Source organism: Rhipicephalus microplus, chromosome 1 (assembly GCF_043290135.1).
Source record: "Rhipicephalus microplus isolate Deutch F79 chromosome 1, USDA_Rmic, whole genome shotgun sequence".
Taxonomy (NCBI): Eukaryota; Metazoa; Arthropoda; class Arachnida; order Ixodida; family Ixodidae; genus Rhipicephalus; species Rhipicephalus microplus.
In genome coordinates this window covers 209,944,858-209,958,047 of record NC_134700.1, presented here as the reverse complement: position 1 = coordinate 209,958,047, position 13,190 = coordinate 209,944,858, and the positions used below count along the sequence as shown (strand labels likewise).

General features: G+C 44.4%; 1 protein-coding gene across 1 annotated transcript; it reads left to right on the top strand.

Moving 5' to 3' along the window:
- Positions 1-6,351: 6,351 nt before the first annotated feature.
- LOC142805033 (uncharacterized) lies at positions 6,352-8,060 on the top strand. Its single transcript, XM_075891156.1, has one exon. It carries the CDS (start codon positions 6,589-6,591, stop codon positions 7,453-7,455), a length of 867 nt encoding a protein of 288 aa, XP_075747271.1. The 5' UTR covers positions 6,352-6,588; the 3' UTR covers positions 7,456-8,060.
- Positions 8,061-13,190: the final 5,130 nt, after the last annotated feature.

Below are 13,190 nucleotides of genomic sequence, written 5' to 3'. Positions count from 1 at the left end.
GAACCCGGACATGGCATCTGGATATATTGGAGATTCACTAAATTGCTTAAGCTGCTATGAGGTAGGACGCCAAAATTCCTGGGATCTATGCATTCAGCCGACCTCACAAATTATTTCCAGCCCCTTCCCCCCTTTTTCGTGAATTTTGATTCATCATTGATGTTCCGTTTGCCACTATAACGACCGGCAGAAAAACATTCTTCATTGCCGATGATTAAATCATCCCACTCCTCTCAAGTTCCCAGCCTCCTACAGTATGCTAAAGTATTCGTTTTAAACTTGAGCGGGAGCTTAAATGAAAGCTTACTTTCTTTAGCATATACTCGCTTACCAGGAAATGTTCAACGAATTGAGGGGGGACAAAAAAGGCCGCGAACGTACACCTTTCGTTGTGATCGCTGCGAGCGTTTTTGATGTTGTAGGGATCACTGCCTTTAAAGAGGTAAAAAATTCAAACGGTGGAGTTCTTGGAATAGTGCAGGGAACTATGCATGGAGCCTCGTCATGGTTTGCAAGCAGCCCTCGTTTAAAATTTGAGACAACTAAAATATTTGATGCAAAATAAGCGTCCGCTTGGCAACACAGAGTAAATTTTATAACCTAACAAGTGACCTTAGGCAAAAAATCATGGTGCCAAAAAGGAAGCCTTATGGTACCACGCCTCTCGTCTTAACTTTTCTGAATTAGGCGCAGGATTTCAATTGGTTAAGTCCAACCTCTTGTAAGAGCTGATATAAATAACGAACTAAATACCATCTTGTACGTATTTAAACGATGTTTTTACAGTACTGCTGTTTCAAGTAGGGAAGATAAATTAACTCTCATTAGGAACCCCTCAATTCCAATACAAAAATCAGCAGTCGCACTTGTTGGCTTTATTGCTTCACCTGCTACCTCATGCGCAGTGCAGAAAAGGGCCCTTGTCGTGACAAATTAACATATTGAGTTTTACGTCAGATGTCTTGTGTGAACAAAGTGAGCAGAGAAAAGAGAATGAAAGTCCAATGAAGTCATAACTAGAGAAACTTTCATTTTCTACTGGAATGGAGAAAAAATTCAACCAGCACCACTTGGGGGTTCCTGATGAAACAGCTCACAAAGATGCCTACGCTTCGCCAAGTATTTTAGGTCTTTGAATGAAGTGGGAGTTGAATGCAGTGGGGTTGGATGATGTTTGAATGAAGTAATAATTAGGTGTAATGAAGTAGGAATGAAGCAGGAATGCAGAGGTATGAAGTGGGAGGAATGAAGTGGGAGAAGTGGCGAGAGTAGTAGCGGCCGCAGTGATGAGTCTTTGGAGTAGTGAGTAGTGGAGGTGGTGGGAAGGGTGGAACATACCAGTAGTGGGATTTACCCGCCTTATGCGGCTCATACCCGTTCACGATCCACGACGACTCAAGGACATGAGAGGCTCGACCACGGTGTAAGATACAAACACTTGAGTGAGCGACAACACTGTCTCGACTTTGTTTTGCAGTCGCCAAGCAGCTCGGAGTTGAGTTCATCTTCAGGCACGTCACCAACAACGTCTCCTTCTCTTCCCCACTCACCTTCGCACCAGACTGTATCTTACACCGTGGGCTCTACTAAGAACACTTTCGCGGTTTAGAGTTTTATATGTTGCAATGTTTCAAAGAAAGAAAGAAAGAAAGAAAAGAAAAAAAGAAAGAAAGAAAGAAAGAAGGAAAGAAAGAAAGAAAGAAAGAAAGAAAGAAAGAAAGAAAGAAAGAAAGAAAGAAAGAAAGAAAGAAAGAAAGAAAGAAAGAAAGAAAGAAAGAAAGAAAGAAAACGTGCAGCATTTTAACGTGATATACAGCGTGTGAAAGCTCTTATATCAAGTCTACGTCAAATCGTACCAGTGGAATATACATGACATGTGGAAGTCGTGTATAGTGTCTTGTACATTTAGAACCCGTGTCGTATGTGCTTTTGCTTTTAAACCAACATTTGAAGGCACACTAATGTACATCAACGAATTGGTTTAGATCGATAAATTATCATTTAACAACTCCAGTGGCGTTAATTTCGCCGTCATATGTCTACCTATAAAAGAGAATATAAAGGTGAAAGGATAATTTAGAAATTTCGTGCGTGATGCACGTATTTCAAAGTAAACTTTTCTTGTTTTGGCCACAGGCTGAACGAGGTTTCCTGAAGCATGGCATGTTAAGTGTATGGAAACTTCAAAGGACAATGTGCTTCCTTTTTACTGACTGGGAACAGCATACAACCTATAGTAAACGTCGATATCTATGACGTCACGGTGTTTGGAGCGAGAATTACGAGGCGTTGCCACCAACATTTTCTTTTCGCTTACGAAATGTATTCGCGCTGTAAACGTGATGTTTTCAGTATCATAAAATTGTAATTCATTGATAAGCCATTTTTTCTCTCTTTAGGATCCCCTTAAGTGGTAGGTTGAGCCTTGAAAATTCAAGCTCAACCTTAAGGTTGAGCTTGATTTATTCGTTTGACGAACCTAAACCAGCTTAAGCAGTTTGACCAGAAGCGTTTGATGTGTCCGGACACCTAAAAATTCATCCACGTGTCCCATCTTCTGTTCCCCCTCTCCCCTCTCTGTCTTGACGTGCCATCAATGACCACGATTTATCACATTGCAGATTAATTTGATCTCTCGGTCTTCCCGGCAAAGGTGTAGAATATCGTGGTTGTTATCACCCATTACCCTTCTTTAGCAAGTATATATATATATATATATATATATATATATATATATATATATATATATATATATATATATATATATATATATATATATATATATATATATATATATATATACATACATACACATAGGTGAGTGAGCCTATGACAACACAGCTACATTCCCTATAGATCATGCATTTTCGTACCTACCACTCTGCATATTCTTCCCTCGCTCTCACTTCGTGACAAGTATAACCACACCCTGTATTTATTTCGTGTACATGTCGACCTTTGCATTTATGAGTATATGTTTCTTCCCAGTTTATACGTCTGCATAAAATATTTGTTCCTTGGTTTTACCCAAAAGAACTGTTCCTCCACGCTGGCCTGAAGTGCCTGCCATGACGTATTATTACACCTGCCACAAACTAAGGCTAATCACTGCACGAAACCTTAAGCCTGCATCGTTGCCGTAAAATGTATCATACGTGTAAACGTAAATAGTCGGGAATAAACATGCTGCGAATGATGAATTCCTATATTTATTGGTTACAGTAACAAGTAATAGCTGTTTGATTGTGTGAATGACGGCATAAAGAAAAGAAAAGCCGCTATCGAACTTCTTAGTGCACACGTTCACTGCTGCATCAAATCTTCAAACTGCATATGTGACTGACATGATACATACAAAATGCAGTCTCACTGCTTTAAGCACGAGTATAGCTTACCATTCAATCTGTATTTACTCGAGTATTTCGAGACAACGGCAGAATGTGGTTGTTATAAGTATAGTTCACGTTGTTGCTAACTTTCTTGTTCACGCACTGCAAACTTGGATGTCAACAAAAGTGATTGTTCTCTGTGTATGCGCGAGCAAGAGTTTGTGTTTATGTGTTTGCATGTGTGACGCACTTGCGTGCGTAATCTTTATCGGGCTCTGTTTCACTAGAGAAGCTGTTTAGGGCGTTCATTAGTCCGTATAGAGATAACGAAAAAGATATCATTATCATGAACAGGCACGCGCGCTCCTCGTCCTCTTCTTCATATGCTGCTTCGCTACCAGAGTTCGTGCCCTGATCATTCTGATGGGCGAGAGAACGAAACAGAAAGGGGAGGCGAGAGACTGACAAGGAAATAGAAAAATTCTTGGCGACGAAATTTGGCGACGATGGTGACGATTGGTGACGATGGTGAGGCTGGATTAACCAGATGCTACAGGATCCGGTATGATACCCTGCACTGGAGTTTGGGAATAAGTAGTTGAAAGAGAGAGATAATAATAAATAAGAACAAAAACACAGACATGTGCACACGCACACTCAAAATCGATCCGCTCAGAGTCGTTCAGACAGGCCAGAATAGTTTCCACGAAGCCCAGTCGCGCCTGCATGGCCTTGATGTTGAGTCTAGACGATGGCACAGTATACTTCAACCCCTCGTCTATCCAGGCACGCTATTATGAGCACAACATTGCCTTGTGTAGAACAACAAGTGATCGTGAAAGGGAATTGAGAATGACATTGAAAGTAAGCCGGTAGAGAGTAAATCATGGCATGTAAAGAAAGAAAGAAAGAAAGAAAGAAAGAAAGAAAGAAAGAAAGAAAGAAAGAAAGAAAGAAAGAAAGAAAGAAAGAAAGAAAGAAAGAAAGAAAGAAAGAAAGAAAGAAAGAAAGAAAGAAGTGAGAATAAGAGAGGCAAAGAAGAAAGAAAGAGTGAGAAAGATAAGGAAATACATGTAGATAAAAAAGGTATATAAATAAACAGCGACAAAATGCAAAAAAGTGAAACAAAAAACGACAACTTCTCATTTAATTCAGGCTGAGTACCACAAGTGCAAAGTTGTCTCAATATTTTCCTTGTTGATCAACCATATAATGCCCGTGTTAAGAAAGCCAATGACGACCTCCACTGAGTCCATCTCAGGAAAAGAAAAACTTTTTTAAATAAGGCAGAAATCTCTTTAGCCATGCACATGTGGAGTATAGCGTCGAGCTTTTCAAAGGCTAGCACACCCCAATGTAGAAGAAATGCGAATATATCTATTCTCTGACAACGTGAGAGCGCGCGTCCGTACAAACATGTCGAATTGAGTTACTCGTTTCCCAGCCGATCACTACGAAAGCCAGACGTTTCAAAATCAATTAGGCATTCATTCACGAAATCTGATGGCCTTAATTACGGAAATGACATGGTGAGACAACTTGAACGCTTCCACAAGTTCGTGAACTAGATGCACATATATGACTCAGATGAGATGCAAGCGAAAGACGGATGGCCTTTCTTCGTTGCTGTGTTCGATCGATCGATCGATCGATCCATCAATCAATCAATCAATCAATCAATCAATAAGCCATTGCGTGCAAGCGATATGCGGCACTTAAACGTTACTGAATTGGCATTGTCAGATAGCATGGAGCATTGAATAACTCTTTGTACAACAGAGCTTTACAAGTGTCACCATTGCACGGCTTTTCTGCAGGGCCTGCTCTGATACCTTGTACCATAGTTATCTAAAACATGTGAACCTTACCTCACACACACACGCACGAAAAAAAATATTACCGTTAACCAATTAAGGTATTGAAGTAATAGCCCAAGTACCAAAAATCACAGCATAATCCACGGACTGAATGATGATGAGTAGGGCGAAATGTCCGTCATTCCGTCTATATGTATACGCTTCCATCCGTCCGTCCGTCTGTGCGTCCATGCCTCCGTCCGTCCATGCGTCCGTCCTTTCGTGCGTCCTTCTGCGTGTCCGTCCACCTGTGCGTCCATCCATACGTCCATCTGCCCGTCCGTACATCTAGTGAACACTCCAAGTACCGTCATCTCACATCTTTTCATCATATATTCATCATATAGAAGTATCACCATCCAGCGGACATTCCAAGGACTAAACGAGAGGTGGCTACCCACTACGACGACGACCACTACTACTACTACTACTACTACTACTACTATACTACTACTACTACTGCTGCTGCTGCTGCTGCTGCTGCTGCTGCTGCTGCTGCTGCTGCTGCTGCTGCTGCTGCTACTACTACTACACAAATCATGGACGCACAACCTACGGCATAAGGAGTTTCGCCCCTAAAATGAAAGCGCGCCGTGGCGTAAGTATAACATTTTCTTTTGCTTGTCCATCATAAAACAACACGAACGCCATCTGTCCTATAACATCTGCTTTGCTTTATTCCCCCAACAACTATCCTCTAGCGGTGAATCCTGGAATGAGGTGGCTACGTACTACATACATCGGGGACGACCGATCCACGCCTTAAGGAGCTTCGCCCCTAAAACACCAACGCAGCGACATACCGTATCGGGTAAACGATGCTAATTTTGCGATGACTGCTTTGTTTCCATCGTCTTTGCCCCTAGAGCGATGCTTTTATTCGCAATCACAAAGGCTGCTCAGTCTCGTCGAACGACTTGGGTGTGACGATACGAGCAGCTGTCGTGGAGTTAAACAGTGTCGCGCCGGCCGTTAGCTGCGCGGACAACGCTGCAGCGGCAGTCTCCCAGCTGCGGCTTTGCGTCCGGATCGGCTTGGCTCGACTTGCCAGCTGCTCCGCCTTCGGCACTCGAGAGCAGCCAGTTGGAGACGCATCGCGCTCTCTCGGGGCGGCCCCGAACCCGCCCCGTTTGGCGCGGACTGCACAAAGGCACCGCCGAGCCTCCTCGCCCGCTCATTCATGCCCGTGACTGCGTGCTGCTCTCTCTTCTGGCGCGCTCGAAGCGTGATCTTCACAGCGCGCCTCCAGCCGTGCTCTCCCTTCGCTGCCTCGCTCGCTGCGCAATAGCGTAAACAGAAGAAAAAGGCAAGGCGACCGACTCTATCGGCTGTTGTTACCCGACAGCGCAGTGCGCGAAACATCGTCCAAGCCGTTGCGCTTCGTCGCTCATCTCCTGGATACCATGTGCGAACCGACAATGCTCCTGTCACACACCTCCGTCATCCAGAAAGGTCCCCGTTTGATGGCCACCAGCGCACCGAGTGTCACAAGCGGAGGTTCCGGCCGTGGCAGTGCCGACCACGTCAAACGTCCCATGAATGCCTTCATGGTCTGGTCGCGGGGCCAGCGCCGCAAGATGGCCATCGAGAACCCCAAGATGCACAACTCGGAGATCTCCAAGCGCCTGGGCGCCGAGTGGAAGCAGCTTACTGAGTTTGAGAAGCGCCCCTTCATCGACGAGGCCAAGAGGCTGAGGGCGTTACACATGAAGGAGCATCCTGACTACAAGTACCGGCCACGACGCAAGCCGAAGGCCGTCCAACCTGGCAACCCCGTCACTGGTCCACCAACTACGCCTCCGAGCCCCACAACAACAGCAACTGCGGTGGTGGCGAAGCCTTTGGCGTCGATGGCCACCGAACGACCATACTTCAGCTACGAGTCTCCCTTCAGCCGCCTGGAGAGTGAGAAGGCAGCCACCGTGCGCGCGGCTTTGCCTGTTGGAGCCCTTCCTCCTGTCTCCGCATCCCAGCACTGGCTAAGCTCGAGTCTCGCCAAACTCAGAGGTGACCCATCGCCGCTGTACTACAAGAACGAACTGGCATCACCGTCACCTCTGTTCAGCCCACCGTCTCCTCCTTCTTCGGCGAGTAGCTTGCTGTGTCCGCTGCCTCCTCCAGGACAGGGCGGCTTCATGCCTTGCCCTTGCCCAACCTATTACTCGCCAGCGGCCTTCCATTCATCATTTCCGTGCTTCCTGCTCAAGCCTCACGAAGGACTGGGACTCACCAGGCCCCATACGGTCCTTGCCTCGTCGCCCATGGCATGACTGTAAAAACTACCAGAGGTTGACGACTTCATCATCGTCAAACCAGAAGCTAAGGTGAATAAGTTTTCTTCGGGTGAATCGAAGATTAGCTTCTCTGTTGTGTCCCACAGCGACACGACATAGACTGACCGCAAGCTCCGACGAGATGCCAAAAGACTTTTGCGAAACAGTACATGTGTGGTCCATCGTTGTTTACGCGCTGAACTCTTCGTCTCCGTTTTGTATATATACTATATTTCCTTGCAACATGGTGAACATTGTCACTCTTGTAAATACGGTATTCTACGTGTGTTGTAAGTTAAGTACTGCCTGCCACAGACGATGGAGCAAAGGACTGCACCAGCCCGGTCGGAACGCTTTCTAGTCCAGCGCGCTGCACGTGAGGATTCTCAAGAAAAGGGGCGCCATGAAGTCGCCGTCAAGACAGGTCCTCAAAAAAGCGGTACATGCCGCGAAAGGAAGAGATGTGAACAAGAGCTAAACAAACGTGCGAGAGGAATAAGACTTTCGCAACGAAAGAAAAGGAAGGACGAGGAATAATAGGTCTGCTGTAAAAATGAAAAAAAAGTAAACACCCGCAAGTCAACCACTATAGGAAACGAAGGGAGGACAAGAGCAATTGACCCTTTGTGGATGGCAAGCAGGCAACAAAAAGCCGAGAGCTCGAACATAAGAGTGGGCTGCTATACACAACGAGGCCTCGGCTTTTCAAGAAATTACGGCATTCATCAGGCCACCTGTCAGCGCCGCCATTCAAGGCGCCGCACATTTTCGCTCGCTCGCCGCAGACTTGAGCGATGGGCAAGCGCGGCGCCAATGCGGAGGCGAGACAGGCAAGTGCACTTCTTTAAAAAAAACTGTAGTGAAGCGAACACTGACAGTAAACAGCTGGAGCTCAACTGTCCCTGCCAAACCACGTCTTTCGAGCAGTCAGCTGGCTGCCATAAAGACTCGTCGAACTTCCCGGCAGAGCCAGTTGAAGCGAAGGAAAAGAAAACTGAAGAACGAAGCAACCCTCCCTGATACAAGTTTGATTGACCAAGCACGAAAGCACTCCCGCCACTCCAAAGTTCTGAGTTTCTTCTAAGTGCCCTCTGGAACTTTCAAAAGTCTTCAAAGCCCGCGCCGTCTTGGAATACGTGACAAACAAAAACGTTACGAGACAGAATTGCGTGCAACCACAAATCGTCGCGGGCACTGCCCCCGGTATGCTGTGTAGGTGTTAGTCTCTTCCAAGATCATCATTCTAAGAAACGCCGCAACGGGTGCGTTTGATGCTGCAGTGCTTGGCGGCAATGTGCAGCGCTATAAGAAACACCGCATTATCTCTGCAGTGTGTGTGATAAAAACAAAAAACAGAGTTCCTTATCCTGCAAAGTACGCGTGCAATAATGGACAATAAAACTGCAGGGAAGTGGCGGGCAGCTCAACCGTCGCTTTCCTCATTTTTTTTTTCTCACAAAGATGTCCACTGTCGTTGTCTTATGGTCTCTCTTATCGCTCTTTTACTCCTTTCAGCAGTGTGACGGTGCACGGCCGGCACACTGCAGTCCCCACGTTCATGCAGTGCTTGCAACAGAAGCCCTAGCCCTCACGAATCCAGGAGCAGCACAACTACATATTATGTTAACAGTCGTACACCCATTACATATTTTATTTATTGAAACACTTCTTTATATATATATATATATATATATATATATATATATATATATATATATATATATATATATATATATATATATATATATATATATATATATATATATATATATATATATATATATATATATATATACATATATATATATATATAAATATATATATATATATATATGCATGCTTTGGAACCTGTGCAGAAGAAACGCGCTTGCACCAAGAGTCGGTGGGGCTCCTGTTGGCACCCTGAGTGTCCAGTGGGAGATACGTAGGATATAGAAGGCCAACGTGTATGCTTCATCAGCCCTGTTTCAGCACGCTTCTATAAGGGTATAAAAAAAGACGTTTAAAATTAAATGTCAAGTATGCGCAGCTGTTCAAAACGAGTGCACAATGAAGCCACATTGCCTCTTTGTAACATATTTATTGCGTTTCACAATGTAACGCTTACGCAGTGACATTTCTTGAGTGGCGCTCTACACGAGCACAAGTATACCATTGCATGAGGTTGAACAATGAATGCCGTTGAGAGTATCGTATAGGAAAGGCCGAATCGGTCAGTCATAAGATGCATCGCATATTATATGAACACAAGCCATGGCTATGCAAGATAAAGGCGAGTTTTCTGGAATTGCTATTGAACTAGCTTTGAACGAACCTGTACATCATCTCTGCGACAGCGCCTGCACGAACCTCGCGTGATCTTCACAAGAAGACGATCGTAGAAGTAAAAATTTTTTCTTAATTTTCTATGATCACTGTACAGAGCGATATGTCAAGTGCTTTTATATTTCAAAAGAGGCATAAAAGGTAGAACAAAGACGCCCAGAGTTAATTAGGTATCATAAAGCCAAGTTTGGCGAATAACTTTTTCTTAGAAAGCAAATGTGAGTGTAGTGAATAGGGGTATTGTCACCGAGATATTTAATGTCTCCAGTAATGAACGATTATGCCGCAACTGTGTTGCGAGGGTAAAATAAGCCAGCGCAGCTGTTGCCGTCTCCTTCTCTTCATTTTTTTATTGCTATGGACTATTGTGACTCTATATAATTTCTGCAATATAAGCACACCTACAGGCGCACATCCGTTTCCCATTTATATATGCACAAAAATATAGGCTTCAGAACGGCGCGTACGTGCCACTGAAAATAGTTATAAAAGTCAGACAAATGCTTTTTTTAAAGATTTAATCAAGCACGGATGTAATTGTATATCAGAAGCGAATCCCATCAATCATTGCTTACTTCTCGGGTAATCTTACAATATGGAATAGCTATTTTGATTATCACAATGATACGTTCACGTTCAAGATAGTCCTAACTAAAGCATTGAAAGCAGAATGGAAGCATCACGAAAGAAAAAAAAAAGCTTGTTCGCATACACAAGTGGTAGCCACTATTGTAGATGCGAAGGATAAGTTGTGTTTTACGGGTATAATATGAAGGCCTAGTAGAATTTTACCAATAGTGATGTGAACTCACGTTCATCTATTCGTTACGAATGCAGTTGTAACTTAGTTCTGGCGTCTCTCATAATCATATGGTGGTTTTGGGACGTTAAACCCCACAATCAATCGTAACTTAGTTCTGTGACTCAAGGTCTGTGGAAATTTGTCTCGACAGTCGAAAAACCTAGGCAGAGCTCTTGATATACAGAGACAAATAAACGTTTATTTGTTGAAAGCGTCCTGGGCCATGTCTACGGTATAATCTTGAGGTGGGATGGCTCTCTATTAATAACCCTTAGGCTTCGTCTGCCTTGTTGGCCCTATCGACGAGTTGTCTGTGGTTTACCAAGATCCTCTTGAGCGAGCATATTGGCCTCCCACGTTTCGTTAAGGTTGTTTGTTGTTTGTTTGGCAAGCTCCGTTCACGTCTCTCTCAGGTTGCATGTCGAAGTTTGCATGACGCGGGCATACAGAGAGCAAGCGTACCACCGTGTCCGATACCTTGTAGAGCGGGTGGATTTGTCTGTGTAGTATGGCGTATACAGGTGGCATGCGTTAGGGTTGTCCACAATGAAAGTTAATTCTTTTTTTTTTGTCCTATATAATTGCGCGGCCAAACGTCCGAACGACGTCTGCCGACACAGGTGGCATGGTAATGGTAAATAAGCTTAGCCTTTATAAAATCACCCGAATTTCAGAAAATACCGAAAAACATTGCAATACCACGAGTGTTGAAGATTGGGCGAGTTGGTTCGTCGTACTTGAACTGGTATAGCGCATTACGGGGAAGAAGAAAACGGCCGAGCAGACCGACACAAAAGGACAGAGCGCTCTGTCCTTTTGTGTCGGTCTGCTCGGCCGTTTTATTCTTCCCCGTAATGCGCTATACCAGTTCAAGTATTGCAATATCAATGACTTCGCACCCTTAGGACAATTCCACAACTGAAAAAGACGAGTAGCAGAACCCAAAGCTCAAATAAAAAACCTGTATAGAGAGTATACCTGTTGGAACACACGTGAAACGATCAATTTAACAGCTGCAAAGAACTCAATGCTACCCAATCACTATTGTTTACTTTCATTCTATGTTACATGTAACATTCATGCGTCGAACATGGCCGAGCGTTAGTGTCACGCTATTTCACTTAAAAGCATGGCACACCTCACAGGACATATGATGAAATCATGTAAGTACCGATGCTGTTCTGATTCAGCGATGCCATGAAGAGCAATGATATATTATCATAATATTAGGTTCATCACGCTGTTTGCCATTAAATTCATCAACCGTGGGAGCATGCATGTATATATATCTGTGTGTGTGTGTGTGTGTGTGTGTGTGTGTGTGTGTGCGTGTGTGTGTGAGAGAGAGAGAGACTTTATACTGCTGCACTTCCAACGAGGGCCCGTGCTCAGGATGATAATATTGATTGCTATAGGCTTTTACGTATCAAAGCCGTCATACGAGAGACGTCATAGTGAAGGGTTTCTTTCCTGACTACGGCGGCCAGAATTGGATGAGGGTGAAGTGCAAGGGTGCTGTTTCAGTGAATAAAAACACAAGTGCCCACTGTGCAATGACAAAAAAAAAAATCCCAGCATATCCCTGGTGTGAATGGTGATGAGTAGGGCGAGGCTTCGGACGGATTTATTGGTAAACCGTGGATCGTCCATCCGTCCGTCCATCTGTCTGTCTGTCCGTGCGTTCACACCTGCTGAGTCAGAGTCATCAAACTATAGCGGTCACGAACAAGCTTGAAGGGACAGTACTTTAGGAGCTTCGCCCCAAAGAAGTCTGGTGGTAAAATTAACCCTTATTCACGCATTATACCATGCGCCTCAATATGGCATTGAATCGTGGTGGTAGCATGCAGTAACCCCAAATTCATTATTTTTTAAAAGACGATTGTCTTTTTTCGGATACTTGAACACTGAAATTTTGGTCTGTCCGTTAGTCACACTACTTGGTCAGCCGGTCAATGTGTAAGCACTTGCTGAACGCCCAGCCATCTTGAAATAATGGCTGCGCTAATATATAATTGTTAACATCGTCGATCAAAAAGCAAATATTGCGCATATCTGAGGTGCAACATCTATATACGTATGTATTAGGGGGGGGGGGGGTGTTCCTTCACTAGAAAATACATATACACGTAATTCTAAAGAGCCTAGCCTATAGTAAGAAAAAGCCCTGTGGTGACGAGATGGTGCTCCCACCTGGCAAGATGGAAATGGTACGACAACAGCATCACGGGTGACGGTTGGCCGTGGATAGGACCAGGACTCATGTAGTACGGCCGGCAGAAGACTATCATCTTTCGGCGACTTTTGCAGTGCAGCACGCAGGTGCGCGGCCATTTTTTATTCTTTTTTTTCAGCGTTCAACATAAAAAAAAAAAACAGGACGGCCTATACTAAGTGTTTCTATTGAACTTTCAGTGCTTGTCAGGGAAGTTTAGATAACGCATCGTAATCACGACTGCATAACCTCCATTCCTATTCATGTTATGGAAACGTTGGATGTCAAAAAGTCCGAGAGGTAATGGCATTACCGCAGTGATAAGAGAGACGTCGTCAGGAGGTGAGTCGTAAAAGGCAGGGCGCCTGTCATTCATATACGCGCGCACGG

What these genes read in the sequence shown, in the direction of transcription:
- LOC142805033 (XM_075891156.1), top strand. Translation starts at nt 6,589, where the DNA reads ATGTGCGAACCGACAATGCTCCTGTCACACACCTCCGTCATCCAGAAA.